At 39.5% G+C, this 25053-nt stretch overlaps 4 protein-coding genes across 4 annotated transcripts; all 4 read right to left on the bottom strand.

Annotated features, from left to right (window-relative positions):
* Window positions 1-3717: 3717 nt before the first annotated feature.
* On the bottom strand, window positions 3718-4647 carry LOC125281330 (putative olfactory receptor 5AK3). Its single transcript, XM_048214360.1, has one exon. The coding sequence runs from the start codon at window positions 4645-4647 to the stop codon at window positions 3718-3720; it is 930 nt and encodes a 309-aa protein (XP_048070317.1).
* A 5709-nt stretch (window positions 4648-10356) lies between these two features.
* On the bottom strand, window positions 10357-11286 carry LOC125281332 (putative olfactory receptor 5AK3). The gene has a single exon (XM_048214362.1). It carries the CDS (start codon window positions 11284-11286, stop codon window positions 10357-10359), a length of 930 nt encoding a protein of 309 aa, XP_048070319.1.
* A 5686-nt stretch (window positions 11287-16972) lies between these two features.
* On the bottom strand, window positions 16973-17914 carry LOC113250212 (putative olfactory receptor 5AK3). The gene has a single exon (XM_026491564.3). The coding sequence runs from the start codon at window positions 17912-17914 to the stop codon at window positions 16973-16975; it is 942 nt and encodes a 313-aa protein (XP_026347349.2).
* A 5946-nt stretch (window positions 17915-23860) lies between these two features.
* LOC113246510 (putative olfactory receptor 5AK3) lies at window positions 23861-24790 on the bottom strand. Its single transcript, XM_026487107.3, has one exon. It carries the CDS (start codon window positions 24788-24790, stop codon window positions 23861-23863), a length of 930 nt encoding a protein of 309 aa, XP_026342892.3.
* Window positions 24791-25053: the final 263 nt, after the last annotated feature.

The raw sequence follows: 25053 nt of genomic DNA, 5'->3' as shown, positions 1-25053 counted from the left end.
TTAGGAAATGGGTAAAAGGTATGAACAGACAATTCACCAAAGAGGGCCTATATCACATAGGCGGTAAATAAGCATAGGACCAGATGTCCTACGTCACTGGGCATTAGGTACATGCAAAGTAGGAAGACAATGAAGTATCACTGCATGTCCATCAGAATGGCTAAAATAAAAAGCAGTGACAATACCAAATACTGGGGAGCATGCAGAGTAGCTGGATTTCTCATGCACTGCTCAGGGGAGAGTAACATGGTACAGTCACTGTGGAAAATAGTTTGGCTGTTTCTTAAAGAACTAAACACACACTTGGCACACCACCTAGTACTTATCCAGTACTTACGTTCCTGGGCAATTATGTTTGCCCAAAATTTTCACCCACATAAAAGCCCATACATAATTTTTGGTAACTGTTTCATTTGTAATAGTTGAAAACTGCAAATAACCAAAACGTTCTCCAATAGGTGACTGGTTACAGAAACAATGATACATCTATACTGTGGAATATCACTCAGCAATAAAGGGGAGCAAAGTTCTGATACTTGCAACAATTTGGATGGATCGCAATGGCATTATGCTGAGCGATAAGAACCAACTCAAAAGGTCACATAGTGCAGGATTCCTTTTACCTAATATTCTCCAAATGACAACATTATAGAAATGGAGAACAGACTATTGATTGCCAGGGATCAGGTGGGGGAGGAGGGGTGCGGCTGTAAGGGGTTGCACGAGGGAGGTTTGTATGGAATCAGGCATCTGTGGTAGCATAGGTCTGCATCTTGATTGTGCTGATGGTTGCACAAATCTACACATGGGACAAAATGACACAGAGCTGCATACATGCATTGTCACACACACCTCGTTTGGTATCAGAGTATAACTATGTGAGATGTAACCACAGAAGGAAAATGGGTGAAGGACACATGGTTCCTCTGTGTACTGTCTTTGTACCTCTTTGACCTATCTTCCTGTGACTGTTAAGGACTTGAAAATAAAAAGTTAAAAAAAAAAACCCAAAAACTAAGAAGAGGAAAAAGCATAGCCTGCTTTGCAGTTATGTGGGGATCAAGTGAGCCAATCTATGTCAACTTCCCAGCAAAGGGCCAGGTATGCAATGGAGTGCTCATCAAATGGCCGTAGTAAAATATGCAAAGAATACATTAAAGACATACAATATTGATCAATTGATCTATCAATTGATTCATTCAATTATTTGTTCATTCATGTCTTCTCCCAGGCAACACTCAGCCCAACTGAGTTCCCTCACTCCATTTCCATGACCTCACCAGTGATGAAGTGATTCCTCCCGGTCTTGGGGTGAAATGGAAGAACTCGGCTCAGACCCTTTCCCTCTACCACTTCCTGCATAAGCTGTGATGGAAACAGCTTATGTTGAAAACTGGGAATTATTTTCTTTACTTACCCTGGAGTTGCCTCCAGAGTCCTTTCTGTATTCTGCAACGTGTGCAAACTGATTTCACACTGAGCTTTCTTCGTGTGCTTCCTTCAGTCAGGAATTTTATAGCTGGGGCCTAGGGATCAACACTGGCTCTCTTGGGAATCTGAGGTTCTGGGACTGAGATGCAATTGGAAAAAACCAATATTCAGTAGTTATTTTCTGCTGAAGAAAAGTTTGGATTTCCAGAGGGGACAAATCTGTTTTTGCATTACAGTCATTAGAGACTTTCTTGCTTTTGTTTTTGAGAGTTGTCCTGCTTCTGACAAATTGCTTTTTGTCCTGCTTCCCTCTCTCCCTCCCTGCTTCCTTGCCTCCTCTTCTTCCCTCCTTCTCTTCCTTCTTTTCCTGCTTCTTCCCTTCCTGCCTCCCATCCTCGGATCCTGCCTCTCATCCCTCCAGCCCCTCTGCCTTCCCTTTTTGGGGGTTTGTATAACAACGCATGCCCGTGGTGAAAATTTCAGAAGCACAAAAGCACATGCGTAGAGTAAACACCCCAGACTCCGTCTGCCCCTCCATTCCAATCGCCGGTTTCCCTTCCTGGAGGTCAACACTGTTAGTATCTTTGGTTATTTTTCCAGATATAAGCCTTGCATTGTATTTGGTAAACATTAATGTTTATATGCTTTCTTTCTTCCCCAAAGAAATGCCAGCATATTCTGCATGTGGTTCTTTAGCTTGTCTTTCACTTAATATTTCTGGGTGATCTATATCGACAGAGAAATTTCACCTGTTTTAACCGCTGAATTATATTTGTCTAGCAGCTGCGTTCCTTAATCTGTATATCAGACTCCTCCCCGCCACCAACTGGTGAACAATATGGTTTCCAGTCTTTACTAATAAAGACAGTGTGATAATAAATATATTAACGTGCATAAGTTTGAATATATCTTTAGGATTAGAAGATATCTAGTAGAGGAATCTCTGATCAAAGGGCATGATCTGGTCAAGTTGGGCAGGTAGTCCCACCTGCCTCCAGAGGGAGGCTTTATTTACTTAAATCAGTTGTAGCAAATCTCGAGTGAGTACGTCCCCAAATCCTCTCTGCTACTGTGCTGAGAAAATTTTATCATACTTTATCATTATGGTAAATGAAAAACAGCATAATTTAGTTTTGTTTACCTTTTTCCCCCATTCACATTTTTACCAAAAAATTAGTATTTATTTCTTTGTGAATGATGTGTTCATATATGTTGCCCTCTTAACGTTTTTTGCTTGCTTTTGAATTGCTATTCTTAAAAAAGATTTTATTTATTTGAGAGAGAGAGAGAGAGAGAGGGAATGAGCAGGGGGAGGAACAGAGGGAGAGGAACAAGCAGACACCCTGTTGATGCTTGGGGCTTGATCCCAAGACCCTGAGATCATGACCTGAATCGAAGTCAGATGCTTAACTGAATGAGCCACCCAGGCACCCCTTAGATTGCTATTTTGAGTCAACTACCTTCTTTGTAACAGCTACAAACATTTCTTTCTCAATATTAATTATTTTACTTTGCGGTATATTTTGCTCTGCAGAAAACTTTGATTTTTTATGCAGAAAATTTACTGGGTGTTTTTTTTTGTATTTATACAGGGTTTCCTCACTCTAAAGGCTTAAAAAATTTTGTGTTTTCTTTAAAGGCTTAAAAAATTTGGTGTTTTCTTTAGAGTTTAATTTTTACATTTAAGTCATTGAGCCATTTAAAATTTATCTTTTTGTAGAGACCTTTCAAGCTTTACTCCGTACCAAAATCTAGTCATTATTTCCATACTATTTGTTACATAATCCATATATGCCCTATGACTGCAGTATCACAATCATCACATGATCAATTATCTTAGGGGTTTGGACCTATTCCTGGACTTTCATGTCTGTTGTATTGCTCTTCCTATCTCTTCATGTTTAGGAGAAGCCAAAATATTATTTTATCCCAGTGATTTCCTTCTCCTGTCTTTGATAGAGATACTTATGTAATATTGATTATGCATTTCTGCTTAACAAACTTTTCTCTTTTTAATATTGGGTATTTGAAAAGAGGGGTTCTCAAAATATACAAAAACAATATCAAAGACATTCTTTTCAGATTCTTTCTCTGTAAGAAACACGTGAGTTAGAAGGTTATCTATTGTTCATTTGACATGTTTTTCCATTCTCTTTCAGATGCTGTTGATATAACTAAGGAATGACTTTGTATCTCACAAACATTTGTCACACCTGTTGCTGAAAAATAAGAGAGAACGGTTGGTTGGCTTATTGAACCATGTTGAGTTAGAAATCAAAGTTCAAACTAGAAGAACCTCTTTCCAATCCCCTTTAGGGCTTCCTTGACATCTTGGTTTCTCAGGCTGTAGATGAGGGGGTTTAACATGGGGATCACAATGCCATAAAACACAGAAGCTACTTTTTCTTGCTGTTGAGACTCCTTGGTCCCATGGTGCAGGTACATGTAGGAGACAGTCCCGTAGAACACAGTGAAGGCTGTGAGGTGGGAGGCGCATGTGGAGAAGGCTTTTTTCCTCCCTGCAGCAGAAGATACCTTCAGGATGGCAGCCAGGATATATATGTAGGAAAAGATGACAACCAGCACAGTGAACATCAAGTTAAACCCCACAAAGACAGTGAGTAGCATGACGTTGAAGTCAATGTTGGAGCACGAGAGGGCTAGAAGTGGGGGCTCATCACAGAAGAAGTGGTTAATTTTTTTGGACTTGCAAAAGTCCAAGGAGAAAGTAAAACTTGTGTTTACAGAGGCATTCAGGAAGCCCATGAAGTATGAAGCAACCAAGAGTTGAATGCAGACTGTCTGGGACATGACTGTTGGATAGCGGAGTGGGTTGCAGATGGCCACATACCGGTCCACTGCCATTGCCGCCAGGATGTAGCAGTCAATTGTTGCAAAAGCACCATAGACTAGGAATTGCACCATACAGCCTACGAATGAGATGGATTGCTCTGCTTCTACGAAGTTTTGCAGCATCTTGGGAGTGATAGCGGAGGTGTAGCAGAGATCAACAAATGCCAAGTGTTGGAGGAAAAAGTACATTGGGGTGTGAAGGCAAGAATCCATCTTGATGAGTAGGATCATCCCCATGTTACCCACCAGGGTGGCCACATAGATCACTAGAAATACAACGAAGAGGATATGCCAAGCCTTGCGTTGACCAGCAAATCCCAGGAGAATGAATTCAGTTATTTCAGTGCCATTGTTTTGTTCCATGGCTAGCAAAGATTAGATATCAGCTGAAAAGGTGCCAAGGAAGAGGAGCAGAGAAAGCTAAGACCATGTGATCCTTTAATTTTGGAATTGGCAATGATATAATGATATAATATTTGGTTTCACGGTGGAGTCAGAGGATATTTTCTGTGACCTAATGGACTCAGATTTTAAAGGGTAACATGCAGATGGCTGAACCTTGCCACCCAACTTAGAGAACTTCATCTACAGTTTGGGGAAATTGCCTTGGACCAGAAGTTATATTCTTAGGGTGCAAACTGATTGGAGTTTTAAAAATCAGTCAATTAAAGAACATACAAAATATTTTTATTTATTTTTGTTTTCTTTTATGCACCATATTTTTTTATTAAAATACCACAATACATCTAAATACAAATTATTTTATCTGAAAATCTTGTCTCATCCATAGACTTCTACATGGTCTCACTCCTAGTTTACTTCCTCTCCTCATGTTATGTCTCTTCTTTCCTTGCTAACAATGCCGCAGCTATCATGGACTCCTCATGTCTTTGCTCTCCTCCACTTCTGGCCCTTCCTGCATTTTCCTCTCTTTGCCTTAACTACTCTATAGTCCATTTTCATTCCAATAAGCATTTCCATTGTTAACTCTTACTCTTTATTCTGGTCTCAGTTTGAATAACCCTTCTTCAGGTAGTGTTCTGACTGCTCAGATGAGCCATGTGTGCCAAACCGTAAGCTTGGTCCTTTTGACTTACATCAGTTTAACACTGATAATTATTTGTAAGATTATTTATACATCTTTGCTTAATTTCAATTTTTCTCATGGATTGTAGGTTCCATGAATACAGCAGCTGGGGCAAGTATCTGCCTCTGAAAATCGTGGGTAATTGAATACATCAACAAATTAATTAATGAGAGAGGGAATGAATGAAAAGATTTATGAAATGTAGAAAAACAAAGTTACAGAAAGATTTTTTTCACAATTGATGCACAGTATTTTGTTTTCTTTTGAGAAAGTATATTCATTTTTTTTTTAATGTGCCTCTGATTCAAGGAGTCATGACAGGTTAACTCTAAGAACAGAAAACTAAGCGGTGTCTGACTCTTGGTTTTGGGTCAGGTCATGATCTCATGGTCATTATCTCATGGTCATGAGATGGAGCCCTGCATAGGGGTCATACTGGGCGTGGAGCCTGCTTGGGCTTCTCTCTCTCCCTCTCCCTCTTCCTCCCCCCAGCTCATGCTCTCTCTCTCTAAATAAGTAAATAAAATCTTAAAAAGAACCCTAAAACACAGAGCAAAGATCAAAAAGAAGTTAAGCATGCATGCCTTCTTTGGTTTATTTATTTGAAAGTAGTTAGTGTGTGTGTACTCTGAGCAAGGCAGGATGTAGATGCTGACGAATCATTGCCTGGTGCCTATGCATTTAGGATTACTATTTCTTCTTGGAAGTTTAATCCTTTTATCATTATGCAGTGCCCCTCTCTGGGCCTGGTAGGTGTTTTTTTTTCCCCCCTGTGGAAAAATATCGGATACTAATATAGCTACTCTTTCATTCTTTTGATTAGTGTTTGCATGGTATATCTTTATCCTCCTCTTACTTTAAACCTATAAATATCACTACATTTGAAGTGAGTTTCTTGTACACAGCACATAATTGCAGAATGATCTTCTATGCACTCTGCCAAACTCTTTCTTTTCATTGATTTTAAACGAAGGAATCTTAGAACACTGGGAAAAGAAGGATGGCATGGGAAGAGCAAACATACGAATAGTACGAAAGATTTGCCTTCTCTTAAGTTTTCAGAGTTACATTTGGCAGTTGAAGCAAAAATTTTGACCCTGTGTACTGTGGTTCTCAATGTGTGGAGGCGATATTTCAGGCAAGTATATTATAAGTGGGGAGAGGAAAGGAATGCAAAGGGAAGTAAGGTTTCCACACTTACATTCCACAGATGCATAAAATGTATCTGACAAAGGACTGGAGTCCTTTATATACCTAGAGTATACACTTGCAACCTCAGTATTAAAGAAAACAATCAAATTAGGAAATGGGTAAAAGGTATGAACAGACAATTCACCAAAGAGGGCCTATATCACATAGGCGGTAAATAAGCATAGGACCAGATGTCCTACGTCACTGGGCATTAGGTACATGCAAAGTAGGAAGACAATGAAGTATCACTGCATGTCCATCAGAATGGCTAAAATAAAAAGCAGTGACAATACCAAATACTGGGGAGCATGCAGAGTAGCTGGATTTCTCATGCACTGCTCAGGGGAGAGTAACATGGTACAGTCACTGTGGAAAATAGTTTGGCTGTTTCTTAAAGAACTAAACACACACTTGGCACACCACCTAGTACTTATCCAGTACTTACGTTCCTGGGCAATTATGTTTGCCCAAAATTTTCACCCACATAAAAGCCCATACATAATTTTTGGTAACTGTTTCATTTGTAATAGTTGAAAACTGCAAATAACCAAAACGTTCTCCAATAGGTGACTGGTTACAGAAACAATGATACATCTATACTGTGGAATATCACTCAGCAATAAAGGGGAGCAAAGTTCTGATACTTGCAACAATTTGGATGGATCGCAATGGCATTATGCTGAGCGATAAGAACCAACTCAAAAGGTCACATAGTGCAGGATTCCTTTTACCTAATATTCTCCAAATGACAACATTATAGAAATGGAGAACAGACTATTGATTGCCAGGGATCAGGTGGGGGAGGAGGGGTGCGGCTGTAAGGGGTTGCACGAGGGAGGTTTGTATGGATTCAGGCATCTGTGGTAGCATAGGTCTGCATCTTGATTGTGCTGATGGTTGCACAAATCTACACATGGGACAAAATGACACAGAGCTGCATACATGCATTGTCACACACACCTCGTTTGGTATCAGAGTATAACTATGTGAGATGTAACCACAGAAGGAAAATGGCTGAAGGACACATGGTTCCTCTGTGTACTGTCTTTGTACCTCTTTGACCTATCTTCCTGTGACTGTTAAGGACTTGAAAATAAAAAGTTAAAAAAAAAAACCCAAAAACTAAGAAGAGGAAAAAGCATAGCCTGCTTTGCAGTTATGTGGGGATCAAGTGAGCCAATCTATGTCAACTTCCCAGCAAAGGGTCAGGTATGCAATGGAGTGCTCATCAAATGGCCGTAGTAAAATATGCAAAGAATACATTAAAGACATACAATATTGATCAATTGATCTATCAATTGATTCATTCAATTATTTGTTCATTCATGTCTTCTCCCAGGCAACACTCAGCCCAACTGAGTTCCCTCACTCCATTTCCATGACCTCACCAGTGATGAAGTGATTCCTCCCGGTCTTGGGGTGAAATGGAAGAACTCGGCTCAGACCCTTTCCCTCTACCACTTCCTGCATAAGGTGTGAGGAAAACAGCTTATGTTGAAAACTGGGAATTATTTTCTTTACTTACCCTGGAGTTGCCTCCAGAGTCCTTTCTGTATTCTGCAACGTGTGCAAACTGATTTCACACTGAGCTTTCTTCGTGTGCTTCCTTCAGTCAGGAATTTTATAGCTGGGGCCTAGGGATCAACACTGGCTCTCTTGGGAATCTGAGGTTCTGGGACTGAGATGCAATTGGAAAAAACCAATATTCAGTAGTTATTTTCTGCTGAAGAAAAGTTTGGATTTCCAGAGGGGACAAATCTGTTTTTGTATTACAGTCATTAGAGACTTTCTTGCTTTTGTTTTTGAGAGTTGTCCTGCTTCTGACAAATTGCTTTTTGTCCTGCTTCCCTCTCTCCCTCCCTGCTTCCTTGCCTCCTCTTCTTCCCTCCTTCTCTTCCTTCTTTTCCTGCTTCTTCCCTTCCTGCCTCCCATCCTCGGATCCTGCCTCTCATCCCTCCAGCCCCTCTGCCTTCCCTTTTTGGGGGTTTGTATAACAACGCATCCCCGTGGTGAAAATTTCAGAAGCACAAAAGCACGTGCTTAGAGTAAACACCCCAGACTCCGTCTGCCCCTCCATTCCAACCGCCGGTTTCCCTTCCTGGAGGTCAACACTGTTAGAATCTTCGGTTATTTTTCCAGATATAAGCCTTGCATTGTATTTGGTAAACATTAATGTTTATATGCTTTCTTTCTTCCCCAAAGAAATGCCAGCACATTCTGCATGTGGTTCTTTAGCTTGTCTTTCACTTAATATTTCTGGGTGATCTATATCGACAGAGAAATTTCACCTGTTTTAACCGTTGAATTATATTTGTCGAGCAGCTGCGTTCCTTAATCTGTATATCAGACTCCTCCCCGCCACCAACTGGTAAACAATATGGTTTCCAGTCTTTACTAATAAAGACAGTGTGATAATAAATATATTAACGTGCATAAGTTTGAATATATCTTTAGGATTAGAAGATATCTAGTAGAGGAATCTCTGATCAAAGGGCGTGATGTGGTCAAGTTGGGCAGGTAGTCCCACCTGCCTCCAGAGGGAGGCTTTATTTACTTAAATCAGTTGTAGCAAATCTCGAGTGAGTACGTCCCCAAATCCTCTCTACTACTGTGCTGAGAAAATTTTATCATACTTTATCATTATGGTTAAATGAAAAACAGCATAATTTAGTTTTGTTTACCTTTTTCCCCCATTCACATTTTTACCAAAAAATTAGTATTTATTTCTTTGTGAATGATGTGTTCATATATGTTGCCCTCTTAACGTTTTTTCTTGCTTTTGTATTGCTGTTCTTAAAAAGGATTTTCTTTATTTATTTGAGAGAGAGAGAGAGGGAATGAGCAGGGGGAGGAACAGAGGGAGAGGAATAAGCAGACACCCTGTTGATGCTTGGGGCTTGATCCGAAGACCCTGAGATCATGACCTGAATCGAAGTCAGATGCTTCACTGAATGAGCCACCCAGGCACCCCTTATATTGCTATTTTGAGTCAAATACCTTCTCTATAACAGCTACAAACATTTCTTTCTCAATATTAATTATTTTACTTTGCAGTATATTTTGCTCTGCAGAAAACTTTGATTTTTTTTGCAGAAAATTTATTAGGTGTTTTGTTTTGTATTTACACAGGGTTTCCTCATTCTAAAGGCTTAAAAAATTTAGTGTTTTCTTTAGAGTTTAATTTTTACATTTAAATCATTGAGCCATTTAAAATTTATCTTTTTGTAGATAAGTTTCCAGCTTTACTCCATACCAAAATCTAGTCATTATTTCCATACTATTTGTTACATAATCCATATATGCCCTATGACTGCAGTATCACAATCATCACATGATCAATTATCTTAGGGGTTTGGACCTATTCCTGGACTTTCATGTCTGTTGTATTGCTCTTCCTATCTCTTCATGTTTAGGAGAAGCCAAAACATTATTTTATCCCAGTGATTTCCTTCTCCTGTCATTGATAGAGATACTTACGTAATATTGATTATGCATTTCTGCTTAATAAACTTTTCTCTTTTTAATATTGAGTATTTGAAAAGAGGGGTTCTCAAAATATACAAAAACAATATCAAAGACATTCTTTTCAGATTCTTTCTCTGTAAGAAACACGTGAGTTAGAAGGTTATCTATTGTTCATTTGACATGTTTTTCCATTCTCTTTCAGATGCTGTTGATATAACTAAGGAATGACTTTGTGTCTCACAAACATTTGTCACACCTGTTGCTGAAAAATAAGAGAGAACGGTTGGTTTGCTTATTGAATCATGTTGAGTTAGAAATCAAAGTTCAAACTAGAAGAACTTCTTTCCAATCCCCTTTAGGGCTTCCTTGACATCTTGGTTTCTCAGGCTGTAGATGAGGGGGTTTAACATGGGGATCACAATGCCATAAAACACAGAAGCTACTTTTTCTTGCTGTTGAGACTCCTTGGTCCCATGGTGCAGGTACATGTAGGAGACAGTCCCGTAGAACACAGTGAAGGCTGTGAGGTGGGAGGCGCATGTGGAGAAGGCTTTTTTCCTCCCTGCAGCAGAAGATACCTTCAGGATGGCAGCCAGGATATATATGTAGGAAAAGATGACAACCAGCACAGTGAACATCAAGTTAAACCCCACAAAGACAGTGAGTAGCATGACGTTGAAGTCAATGTTGGAGCACGAGAGGGCTAGAAGTGGGGGCTCATCACAGAAGAAGTGGTTAATTTTTTTGGACTTGCAAAAGTCCAAGGAGAAAGTAAAACTTGTGTTTACAGAGGCATTCAGGAAGCCCATGAAGTATGAAGCAACCAAGAGTTGAATGCAGACTGTCTGGGACATGACTGTTGGATAGCGGAGTGGGTTGCAGATGGCCACATACCGGTCCACTGCCATTGCCACCAGGATGTAGCAGTCAATTGTTGCAAAAGCACCATAGACTAGGAATTGCACCATACAGCCTACGAATGAGATGGATTGCTCTGCTTCTACGAAGTTTTGCAGCATCTTGGGAGTGATAGCGGAGGTGTAGCAGAGATCAACAAATGCCAAGTGTTGGAGGAAAAAGTACATTGGGGTGTGAAGGCAAGAATCCATCTTGATGAGTAGGATCATCCCCATGTTACCCACCAGGGTGGCCACATAGATCACTAGAAATACAACGAAGAGGATATGCCAAGCCTTGCGTTGACCAGCAAATCCCAGGAGAATGAATTCAGTTATTTCAGTGCCATTGTTTTGTTCCATGGCTAGCAAAGATTAGATATCAGCTGAAAAGGTGCCAAGGAAGAGGAGCAGAGAAAGCTAAGACCATGTGATCCTTTAATTTTGGAATTGGCAATGATATAATGATATAATATTTGGTTTCACGGTGGAGTCAGAGGATATTTTCTGTGACCTAATGGACTCAGATTTTAAAGGGTAACATGCAGATGGCTGAACCTTGCCACCCAACTTAGAGAACTTCATCTACAGTTTGGGGAAATTGCCTTGGACCAGAAGTTATATTCTTAGGGTGCAAACTGATTGGAGTTTTAAAAATCAGTCAATTAAAGAACATACAAAATATTTTTATTTATTTTTGTTTTCTTTTATGCACCATATTTTTTTATTAAAATACCACAATACATCTAAATACAAATTATTTTATCTGAAAATCTTGTCTCATCCATAGACTTCTACATGGTCTCACTCCTAGTTTACTTCCTATCCTCATGTTATGTCTCTTCTTTCCTTGCTAACAATGCCGCAGTTATCATGGACTCCTCATGTCTTTGCTCTCCTCCACTTCTGGCCCTTCCTGCATTTTCCTCTCTTTGCCTTAACTACTCTATAGTCCATTTTCATTCCAATAAGCATTTCCATTGTTAACTCTTACTCTTTATTCTGGTCTCAGTTTGAATAACCCTTCTTCAGGTAGTGTTCTGACTGCTCAGATGAGCCATGCGTGCCAAACCGTAAGCTTGGTCCTTTTGACTTACATCAGTTTAACACTGATAATTATTTGTAAAATTATTTATACATCTTTGTTTAATTTCAATTTTTCTCATGGATTGTAGGTTCCATGAATACAGCAGCTGGGGCAAGTATCTGTCTCTGAAAATCGTGGGTAATTGAATACATCAACAAATTAATTAATGAAAGAGGGAATGAATGAAAAGATTTATGAAATGTAAAAAAACAAAGTTACAGAAAGATTTTTTTCACAATTGATGCACAGTATTTTGTTTTCTTTTGAGAAAGTATATTCATTTTTTTTTAATGTGCCTCTGATTCAAGGAGTCGTGACAGGTTAACTCTAAGAACAGAAAACTAAGCGGTGTCTGACTCTTGGTTTTGGGTCAGGTCATGATCTCATGGTCATGAGATGGAGCCCTGCATAGGGGTCATACTGGGCGTGGAGCCTGCTTGGACTTCTCTCTCTCCCTCTCCCTCTTCCTCCCCCTAGCTCATGCTCTCTATCTCTCTAAATAAGTAAATAAAATCTTAAAAAAAAAAAACCCTAAAACACAGAGCAAAGATCAAAGAGAAGTTAAGCATGCATGCCTTCTTTGGTTTATTTATTTGAAAGTAGTCAGTGTGTGTCTACCGTGAGCAAGGCAGGATGTAGATGCTGACGAATCATTGCCTGGTGCCTATGCATTTAGGATTACTATTTCTTCTTGGAAGTTTAATCCTTTTATCATTATGCAGTGTCCCTCTCTGGGCCTGGTAGGTGTTTTTTTTTTCCCCCTGTGGAAAAATATCGGATACTAATATAGCTACTCTTTCATTCTTTTGATTAGTGTTTACATGGTATATCTTTATCCTCCTCTTACTTTAAACCTATAAATATCACTACATTTAAGTGAGTTTCTTGTACACAGCACATAATTGCAGAATGATCTTCTATGCACTCTGCCAAACTCTTTCTTTTCATTGATTTTAAACGAAGGAATCTTAGAACACTGAGAAAAGAAGGATGGCATGGGAAGAGCAAACATATGAATAGTACGAAAGATTTGCCTTCTCTTAAGTTTTCAGAGTTACATTTGGCAGTTGAAGCAAAAATTTTGACCCTGTGTACTGTGGTTCTCAATGTGTGGAGGCGATATTTCAGGCAAGTATATTATAAGTGGGGAGAGGAAAGGAATGCAAAGGGAAGTAAGGTTTCCACACTTACATTCCACAGATGCATAAAATGTATCTGACAAAGGACTGGAGTCCTTTATATACCTAGAGTATACACTTGCAACCTCAGTATTAAAGAAAACAATCAAATTAGGAAATGGGTAAAAGGTATGAACAGACAATTCACCAAAGAGGGCCTATATCACATAGGCGGTAAATAAGCATAGGACCAGATGTCCTACGTCACTGGGCATTAGGTACATGCAAAGTAGGAAGACAATGAAGTATCACTGCATGTCCATCAGAATGGCTAAAATAAAAAGCAGTGACAATACCAAATACTGGGGAGCATGCAGAGTAGCTGGATTTCTCATGCACTGCTCAGGGGAGAGTAACATGGTACAGTCACTGTGGAAAATAGTTTGGCTGTTTCTTAAAGAACTAAACACACACTTGGCACACCACCTAGTACTTATCCAGTACTTACGTTCCTGGGCAATTATGTTTGCCCAAAATTTTCACCCACATAAAAGCCCATACATAATTTTTGGTAACTGTTTCATTTGTAATAGTTGAAAACTGCAAATAACCAAAACGTTCTCCAATAGGTGACTGGTTACAGAAACAATGATACATCTATACTGTGGAATATCACTCAGCAATAAAGGGGAGCAAAGTTCTGATACTTGCAACAATTTGGATGGATCGCAATGGCATTATGCTGAGCGATAAGAACCAACTCAAAAGGTCACATAGTGCAGGATTCCTTTTACCTAATATTCTCCAAATGACAACATTATAGAAATGGAGAACAGACTATTGATTGCCAGGGATCAGGTGGGGGAGGAGGGGTGCGGCTGTAAGGGGTTGCACGAGGGAGGTTTGTATGGATTCAGGCATCTGTGGTAGCATAGGTCTGCATCTTGATTGTGCTGATGGTTGCACAAATCTACACATGGGACAAAATGACACAGAGCTGCATACATGCATTGTCACACACACCTCGTTTGGTATCAGAGTATAACTATGTGAGATGTAACCACAGAAGGAAAATGGCTGAAGGACACATGGTTCCTCTGTGTACTGTCTTTGTACCTCTTTGACCTATCTTCCTGTGACTGTTAAGGACTTGAAAATAAAAAGTTAAAAAAAAAAACCCAAAAACTAAGAAGAGGAAAAAGCATAGCCTGCTTTGCAGTTATGTGGGGATCAAGTGAGCCAATCTATGTCAACTTCCCAGCAAAGGGTCAGGTATGCAATGGAGTGCTCATCAAATGGCCGTAGTAAAATATGCAAAGAATACATTAAAGACATACAATATTGATCAATTGATCTATCAACTGATTCATTCAATTATTTGTTCATTCATGTCTTCTCCCAGGCAACACTCAGCCCAACTGAGTTCCCTCACTCCATTTCCATGACCTCACCAGTGATGAAGTGATTCCTCCCGGTCTTGGGGTGAAATGGAAGAACTCGGCTCAGACCCTTTCCCTCTACCACTTCCTGCATAAGGTGTGAGGAAAACAGCTTATGTTGAAAACTGGGAATTATTTTCTTTACTTACCCTGGAGTTGCCTCCAGAGTCCTTTCTGTATTCTGCAACGTGTGCAAACTGATTTCACACTGAGCTTTCTTCGTGTGCTTCCTTCAGTCAGGAATTTTATAGCTGGGGCCTAGGGATCAACACTGGCTCTCTTGGGAATCTGAGGTTCTGGGACTGAGATGCAATTGGAAAAAACCAATATTCAGTAGTTATTTTCTGCTGAAGAAAAGTTTGGATTTCCAGAGGGGACAAATCTGTTTTTGTATTACAGTCATTAGAGACTTTCTTGCTTTTGTTTTTGAGAGTTGTCCTGCTTCTGACAAATTGCTTTTTGTCCTGCTTCCCTCTCTCCCTCCCTGCTTCCTTGCCTCCTCTTCTTCCCTCCTTCTCTTCCTTCTTTTCCTGCTTCTTCCCTTCCTGCCTCCCATCCTCGGATCCTGCCTCTCATCCCTCCAGCCCCTCTGCCTTCCATTTTTGGGGGTTTGTATAACAACGCATGCCCGTGGTGAAAATTTCAGAAGCACAAAAGCACGTGCTTAGAGTAAACACCCCAGACTCCGTCTACCCCTCCATTCCAACAGCCGGTTTCCCTTCCTGGAGGTCAACACTGTTAGAATCTTCGGTTATTTTTCCAGATATAAGCCTTGCATTGTATTTGGTAAACATTAATGTTTATATGCTTTCTTTCTTCTCCAAAGAAATGCCAGCATATTCTGCATGTGGTTCTTTAGCTTGTCTTTCACTTAATATTTCTGGGTGATCTATATCGACAGAGAAATTTCACCTGTTTTAACCGTTGAATTATATTTGTCCAGCAGCTGCGTTCCTTAATCTGTATATCAGACTCCTCCCCGCCACCAACTGGTGAACAATATGGTTTCCAGTCTTTACTAATAAAGACAATGTGATAATAAATATATTAACGTGCATAAGTTTGAATATATCTTTAGGATTAGAAGATATCTAGTAGAGGAATCTCTGATCAAGGGCATGATCTGGTCAAGTTGGGCAGGTAGTCCCACCTGCCTCCAGAGGGAGGCTTTATTTACTTAAATCAGTTGTAGCAAATCTCGAGTGAGTACGTCCCCAAATCCTCTCTGCTACTGTGCTGAGAAAATTTTATCATACTTTATCATTATGGTTAAATGAAAAACAGCATAATTTAGTTTTGTTTACCTTTTTCCCCCATTCACATTTTTACCAAAAAATTAGTATTTATTTCTTTGTGAATGATGTGTTCATATATGTTGCCCTCTTAACGTTTTTTCTTGCTTTTGTATTGCTGTTCTTAAAAAGGATTTTCTTTATTTATTTGAGAGAGAGAGAGAGGGAATGAGCAGGGGGAGGAACAGAGGGAGAGGAATAAGCAGACACCCTGTTGATGCTTGGGGCTTGATCCGAAGACCCTGAGATCATGACCTGAATCGAAGTCAGATGCTTCACTGAATGAGCCACCCAGGCACCCCTTAGATTGCTATTTTGAGTCAAATACCTTCTCTATAACAGCTACAAACATTTCTTTCTCAATATTAATTATTTTACTTTGCGGTATATTTTGCTCTGCAGAAAACTTTGATTTTTTTTGCAGAAAATTTATTATGTGTTTTGTTTTGTATTTACACAGGGTTTCCTCATTCTAAAGGCTTAAAAAATTTAGTGTTTTCTTTAGAGTTTAATTTTTACATTTAAATCATTGAGCCATTTAAAATTTATCTTTTTGTAGATAAGTTTCCAGCTTTACTCCGTACCAAAATCTAGTCATTATTTCCATACTATTTGTTACATAATCCATATATGCCCTATGACTGCAGTATCACAATCATCACATGATCAATTATCTTAGGGGTTTGGACCTATTCCTGGACTTTCATGTCTGTTGTATTGCTCTTCCTATCTCTTCATGTTTAGGAGAAGCCAAAATATTATTTTGTCCCAGTGATTTCCTTCTCCTGTCATTGATAGAGATACTTATGTAATATTGATTATGTATTTCTGCTTAATAAACTTTTCTCTTTTTAATATTGAGTATTTGAAAAGAGGGGTTCTCAAAATATACAAAAACAATATCAAAGACATTCTTTTCAGATTCTTTCTCTGTAAGAAACACGTGAGTTAGAAGGTTATCTATTGTTCATTTGACATGTTTTTCCATTCTCTTTCAGATGCTGTTGATATAACTAAGGAATGACTTTGTGTCTCACAAACATTTGTCACACCTGTTGCTGAAAAATAAGAGAGAACTGTTGGTTTGCTTATTGAATCATGTTGAGTTAGAAATCAAAGTTCAAACTGGAAGAACTTCTTTCCAATCCCCTTTAGGGCTTCCTTGACATCTTGGTTTCTCAGGCTGTAGATGAGGGGGTTTAACATGGGGATCACAATGCCATAAAACACAGAAGCTACTTTTTCTTGCTGTTGAGACTCCTTGGTCCCATGGTGCAGGTACATGTAGGAGAACGTCCCGTAGAACACTGTGATGGCTGTCAGGTGGGAGGCGCATGTGGAGAAGGCTTTTTTCCTCCCTGCAGCAGAAGATACCTTCAGGATGGCAGCCAGGATATATATGTAGGAAAAGATGACAACCAGCACAGTGAACATCAAGTTAAACCCCACAAAGACAGTGAGCAGCATGACGTTGAAGTCAATGTTGGAGCACGAGAGGGCTAGAAGTGGGGGCTCATCACAGAAGAAGTGGTTAATTTTTTTGGACTTGCAAAAGTCCAAGGAGAAAGTAAAACTTGTGTTTACAGAGGCATTCAGGAAGCCCATGAAGTATGAAGCAACCAAGAGTTGAATGCAGACTGTCTGGGACATGACTGTTGGATAGCGGAGTGGGTTGCAGATGGCCACATACCGGTCCACTGCCATTGCCACCAGGATGTAGCAGTCAATTGTTGCAAAAGCACCATAGACTAGGAATTGCACCATACAGCCTACGAATGAGATGGATTGCTCTGCTTCTACGAAGTTTTGCAGCATCTTGGGAGTGATAGCGGAGGTGTAGCAGAGATCAACAAATGCCAAGTGTTGGAGGAAAAAGTACATTGGGGTGTGAAGGCAAGAATCCATCTTGATGAGTAGGATCATCCCCATGTTACCCACCAGGGTGGCCACATAGATCACTAGAAATACAACGAAGAGGATATGCCAAGCCTTGCGTTGACCAGCAAATCCCAGGAGAATGAATTCAGTTATTTCAGTGCCATTGTTTTGTTCCATGGCTAGCAAGGATTAGATATCAGCTGAAAAGGTGCCAAGGAAGAGGAGCAGAGAAAGCTAAGACCATGTGATCCTTTAATTTTGGAATTGGCAATGATATAATGATATAATATTTGGTTGCACGGTGGAGTCAGAGGATATTTTCTGTGACCTAATGGACTCAGATTTTAGAGGGTAACATGCAGATGGCTGAACCTTGCCACCCAACTTAGAGAACTTCATCTACAGTTTGGGGAAATCTCCTTGGACCAGAAGTTATATTCTCAGGGTGCAAACTGATTGGAGTTTTAAAAATCAATCAGTTAAGGAACATACAAAATATTTTTATTTATTTTTGTTTTCTTTTATGTACCATATATATATATATATATTTTAGATTTTATTTATTCATTTGACAGACAGAGAGACATCCAGTGAGAGACTGAACACAAGCAGGGAGAGTGGGAGAGAAAGAAGCAGGCCTCCAGTGGAAGAGCCTGATGTGGGGCTCGATCCAAGAACTCCAGGATCACGCCCTGAGCTGAAGGCAGACACTTAACGACTGAGCCACCCAGGCGCCCCAATGCACCATATTTTTTTTAATTAAAATACCACAATACATCTAAATACAAATTATTTTATCTGAAAATCTTGACTCATCCATAGACTTCTACATGGTCTCACTCCTAGTTTACTTCCTATCCTCATGTTATGTCTCTTCTTTCCTTGCTAACAATGCTGCAGCTATCATGGACTCCTCATGTCTTTGCTCTCCTCCACTTCTGGCCCTTCCTGCATTTTCCTCTCTTTGCCTTAACTACTCTATAGTCCATTTTCATTCCAATAAGCATTTCCATTGTTAACTCTTACTCTTTATTCTGGTCTCAGTTTGAATAACCCTTCTTCAGGTAGTGTTCTGACTGCTCAGATGAGCCATGCGTGCCAAACCATAAGCTTGGTCCTTTTGACTTACATCAGTTTAACACTGATAATTATTTGTAAAATTATTTATACATCTTTGTTTAATTTCAATTTTTCTCATGGATTGTAGGTTCCATGAATACAGCAGCTGGGGCAAGTATCTGTCTCTGAAAATCGTGGGTAATCGAATACATCAACAAATTAATTAATGAAAGAGGGAATGAATGAAAAGATTTATGAAATGTAAAAAAACAAAGTTACAGAAAGATTTTTTTCACAATTGATGCACAGTATTTTGTTTTCTTTTGAGAAGGTGTATTCATTTTTTTTTAATGTGCCTCTGATTCAAGGAGTCAGGACAGGTTAACTCTAAGAACAGAAAACTAAGCGGTGTCTGACTCTTGGTTTTGGGTCAGGTCATGATCTCATGGTCATGAGATGGAGCCCTGCATAGGGGTCATACTGGGCGTGGAGCCTGCTTGGGCTTTTCTCTCTCCCTGTCCCTCTTCCTCCCCCTAGCTCATGCTCTCTCTCTCTCTAAATAAATAAATAAAATCTTAAAAAGAACCCTAAAACACAGAGCAAAGATCAAAAAGAAGTGAAGCATGCATGCCTTCTTTGGTTTATTTATTTGAAAGTAGTCAGTGTGTGTCTACTGTGAGCAAGGCAGGATGTAGATGCTGACGAATCATTGCCTGGTGCCTATGCATTTAGGATTACTATTTCTTCTTGGAAGTTTAATCCTTTTATCATTATGCAGTGTCCCTCTCTGGGCCTGGTAGGTGTTTTTTTTTTCCCCCCTGTGGAAAAATATCGGATACTAATATAGCTACTCTTTCATTCTTTTGATTAGTGTTTGCATGGTATATCTTTATCCTCCTCTTACTTTAAACCTATAAATATCACTACATTTGAAGTGAGTTTCTTGTACACAGCACATAATTGCCGAATGATCTTCTATGCACTCTGCCAAACTCTTTCTTTTCATTGATTTTAAACGAAGGAATCTTAGAACACTGAGAAAAGAAGGATGGCATGGGAAGAGCAAACATATGAATAGTACTAAAGATTTGCCTTCTCTTAAGTTTTCAGAGTTACATTTGGCAGTTGAAGCAAAAATTTTGACCCTGTGTACTGTGGTTCTCAATGTGTGGAGGCGATATTTCAGGCAAGTATATTATAAGTGGGGAGAGGAAAGGAATACAAAGGGAAGTAAGGTTTCCACACTTACATTCCACAGATGCATAAAATGTATCTGACAAAGGACTGGAGTCCTTTATATACCTAGAGTATACACTTGCAACCTCAGTATTAAAGAAAACAATCAAATTAGGAAATGGGTAAAAGGTATGAACAGACAATTCACCAAAGAGGGCCTATATCACATAGGCGGTAAATAAGCATAGGACCAGATGTCCTACGTCACTGGGCATTAGGTACATGCAAAGTAGGAAGACAATGAAGTATCACTGCATGTCCATCAGAATGGCTAAAATAAAAAGCAGTGACAATACCAAATACTGGGGAGCATGCAGAGTAGCTGGATTTCTCATGCACTGCTCAGGGGAGAGTAACATGGTACAGTCACTGTGGAAAATAGTTTGGCTGTTTCTTAAAGAACTAAACACACACTTGGCACACCACCTAGTACTTATCCAGTACTTACGTTCCTGGGCAATTATGTTTGCCCAAAATTTTCACCCACATAAAAGCCCATACATAATTTTTGGTAACTGTTTCATTTGTAATAGTTGAAAACTGCAAATAACCAAAACGTTCTCCAATAGGTGACTGGTTACAGAAACAATGATACATCTATACTGTGGAATATCACTCAGCAATAAAGGGGAGCAAAGTTCTGATACTTGCAACAATTTGGATGGATCGCAATGGCATTATGCTGAGCGATAAGAACCAACTCAAAAGGTCACATAGTGCAGGATTCCTTTTACCTAATATTCTCCAAATGACAACATTATAGAAATGGAGAACAGACTATTGATTGCCAGGGATCAGGTGGGGGAGGAGGGGTGCGGCTGTAAGGGGTTGCACGAGGGAGGTTTGTATGGAATCAGGCATCTGTGGTAGCATAGGTCTGCATCTTGATTGTGCTGATGGTTGCACAAATCTACACATGGGACAAAATGACACAGAGCTGCATACATGCATTGTCACACACACCTCGTTTGGTATCAGAGTATAACTATGTGAGATGTAACCACAGAAGGAAAATGGGTGAAGGACACATGGTTCCTCTGTGTACTGTCTTTGTACCTCTTTGACCTATCTTCCTGTGACTGTTAAGGACTTGAAAATAAAAAGTTAAAAAAAAAAACCCAAAAACTAAGAAGAGGAAAAAGCATAGCCTGCTTTGCAGTTATGTGGGGATCAAGTGAGCCAATCTATGTCAACTTCCCAGCAAAGGGCCAGGTATGCAATGGAGTGCTCATCAAATGGCCGTAGTAAAATATGCAAAGAATACATTAAAGACATACAATATTGATCAATTGATCTATCAATTGATTCATTCAATTATTTGTTCATTCATGTCTTCTCCCAGGCAACACTCAGCCCAACTGAGTTCCCTCACTCCATTTCCATGACCTCACCAGTGATGAAGTGATTCCTCCCGGTCTTGGGGTGAAATGGAAGAACTCGGCTCAGACCCTTTCCCTCTACCACTTCCTGCATAAGCTGTGATGGAAACAGCTTATGTTGAAAACTGGGAATTATTTTCTTTACTTACCCTGGAGTTGCCTCCAGAGTCCTTTCTGTATTCTGCAACGTGTGCAAACTGATTTCACACTGAGCTTTCTTCGTGTGCTTCCTTCAGTCAGGAATTTTATAGCTGGGGCCTAGGGATCAACACTGGCTCTCTTGGGAATCTGAGGTTCTGGGACTGAGATGCAATTGGAAAAAACCAATATTCAGTAGTTATTTTCTGCTGAAGAAAAGTTTGGATTTCCAGAGGGGACAAATCTGTTTTTGCATTACAGTCATTAGAGACTTTCTTGCTTTTGTTTTTGAGAGTTGTCCTGCTTCTGACAAATTGCTTTTTGTCCTGCTTCCCTCTCTCCCTCCCTGCTTCCTTGCCTCCTCTTCTTCCCTCCTTCTCTTCCTTCTTTTCCTGCTTCTTCCCTTCCTGCCTCCCATCCTCGGATCCTGCCTCTCATCCCTCCAGCCCCTCTGCCTTCCCTTTTTGGGGGTTTGTATAACAACGCATGCCCGTGGTGAAAATTTCAGAAGCACAAAAGCACATGCGTAGAGTAAACACCCCAGACTCCGTCTGCCCCTCCATTCCAATCGCCGGTTTCCCTTCCTGGAGGTCAACACTGTTAGTATCTTTGGTTATTTTTCCAGATATAAGCCTTGCATTGTATTTGGTAAACATTAATGTTTATATGCTTTCTTTCTTCCCCAAAGAAATGCCAGCATATTCTGCATGTGGTTCTTTAGCTTGTCTTTCACTTAATATTTCTGGGTGATCTATATCGACAGAGAAATTTCACCTGTTTTAACCGCTGAATTATATTTGTCTAGCAGCTGCGTTCCTTAATCTGTATATCAGACTCCTCCCCGCCACCAACTGGTGAACAATATGGTTTCCAGTCTTTACTAATAAAGACAGTGTGATAATAAATATATTAACGTGCATAAGTTTGAATATATCTTTAGGATTAGAAGATATCTAGTAGAGGAATCTCTGATCAAAGGGCATGATCTGGTCAAGTTGGGCAGGTAGTCCCACCTGCCTCCAGAGGGAGGCTTTATTTACTTAAATCAGTTGTAGCAAATCTCGAGTGAGTACGTCCCCAAATCCTCTCTGCTACTGTGCTGAGAAAATTTTATCATACTTTATCATTATGGTAAATGAAAAACAGCATAATTTAGTTTTGTTTACCTTTTTCCCCCATTCACATTTTTACCAAAAAATTAGTATTTATTTCTTTGTGAATGATGTGTTCATATATGTTGCCCTCTTAACGTTTTTTGCTTGCTTTTGAATTGCTATTCTTAAAAAAGATTTTATTTATTTGAGAGAGAGAGAGAGAGAGAGGGAATGAGCAGGGGGAGGAACAGAGGGAGAGGAACAAGCAGACACCCTGTTGATGCTTGGGGCTTGATCCCAAGACCCTGAGATCATGACCTGAATCGAAGTCAGATGCTTAACTGAATGAGCCACCCAGGCACCCCTTAGATTGCTATTTTGAGTCAACTACCTTCTTTGTAACAGCTACAAACATTTCTTTCTCAATATTAATTATTTTACTTTGCGGTATATTTTGCTCTGCAGAAAACTTTGATTTTTTATGCAGAAAATTTACTGGGTGTTTTGTTTTGTATTTATACAGGGTTTCCTCACTCTAAAGGCTTAAAAAATTTTGTGTTTTCTTTAAAGGCTTAAAAAATTTGGTGTTTTCTTTAGAGTTTAATTTTTACATTTAAGTCATTGAGCCATTTAAAATTTATCTTTTTGTAGAGACCTTTCAAGCTTTACTCCGTACCAAAATCTAGTCATTATTTCCATACTATTTGTTACATAATCCATATATGCCCTATGACTGCAGTATCACAATCATCACATGATCAATTATCTTAGGGGTTTGGACCTATTCCTGGACTTTCATGTCTGTTGTATTGCTCTTCCTATCTCTTCATGTTTAGGAGAAGCCAAAATATTATTTTATCCCAGTGATTTCCTTCTCCTGTCTTTGATAGAGATACTTATGTAATATTGATTATGCATTTCTGCTTAACAAACTTTTCTCTTTTTAATATTGGGTATTTGAAAAGAGGGGTTCTCAAAATATACAAAAACAATATCAAAGACATTCTTTTCAGATTCTTTCTCTGTAAGAAACACGTGAGTTAGAAGGTTATCTATTGTTCATTTGACATGTTTTTCCATTCTCTTTCAGATGCTGTTGATATAACTAAGGAATGACTTTGTATCTCACAAACATTTGTCACACCTGTTGCTGAAAAATAAGAGAGAACGGTTGGTTGGCTTATTGAACCATGTTGAGTTAGAAATCAAAGTTCAAACTAGAAGAACCTCTTTCCAATCCCCTTTAGGGCTTCCTTGACATCTTGGTTTCTCAGGCTGTAGATGAGGGGGTTTAACATGGGGATCACAATGCCATAAAACACAGAAGCTACTTTTTCTTGCTGTTGAGACTCCTTGGTCCCATGGTGCAGGTACATGTAGGAGACAGTCCCGTAGAACACTGTGACGGCTGTCAGGTGGGAGGCGCACGTGGAGAGGGCTTTTTTCCTCCCTGCAGTGGATGATATCTTCACGATGGCGGCTATGATATACATGTAGGAAAAGATGACAACCAACACAGTGAACATCATGTTAAACCCCACAAAGACAACAAGGAGCATGATATTGATGTCAGTGTCGGAGCATGAAAGGGCGAGAATTGGGGGGACATCACAGAAAAAGTGATTGATGATATTGGATTTGCAGAAGGACAGTGAAAATGTAAAGCCTGTGTGCACAGAAGCGTTTATTGAACCCATGACGTATGAACCAGTGACCAATTGGATGCAGACTCTTTGGGACATGATCATGGGATACTGAAGTGGCTTACAGATGGCTACATAACGATCCAGTGCCATTGCAGCCAGGAGGTACCAATCACTGGTTGCAAATGTTGCATAAACCAATAATTGCATTACACAGCCCTCAAATGATATAGACTTATTTTCTAATATGAAGTTTTGCAGCATCTTGGGAGTGATAGCGGAGGTATAACAAATATCAACAAAGGCCAAATGTTGTAGGAAAAAGTACATAGGTGTTCGAAGTCTGGAATCTGTCTTGATGAGTAGGATCATTCCAATGTTACCCACCATGGAGGTCACATAGATGACCAGAAATACAATGAAGAGGATGTATCGAAACCTGTGTTGGGCCCCAAATCCCAGAAGAAAAAATTCAGTCAGTTCAGTGCTATTTTCTTTTGTCATGGCTACCAAAGTCTGAAAAGGACCAAGAAGAGGACCAAGAAAAGAAGGAAAATCTTTGTGACTTCTCGAAAGAACAAGACTTTTATATTTATTTTTTTTTGAATTTGATTCTTAAGGCAAATGCTCACAACAGGATATATTTCTTCTACTTCCTTGATAAGTAATCACCACATAAAAAATGATGTGTGAGCCATGGATTCATTTTCAAAATGAAGGGGATCTCATAGAAGAAGATCGACTTCTAATATGTGTGATTCTAAGAA

This window comes from Ursus arctos, unplaced genomic scaffold (genome assembly GCF_023065955.2).
Source record: "Ursus arctos isolate Adak ecotype North America unplaced genomic scaffold, UrsArc2.0 scaffold_23, whole genome shotgun sequence".
NCBI lineage: Eukaryota > Metazoa > Chordata > Mammalia > Carnivora > Ursidae > Ursus > Ursus arctos.
Note: the sequence above shows the minus strand (reverse complement) of the source record. Positions and strands in the feature narration are given on the sequence as shown.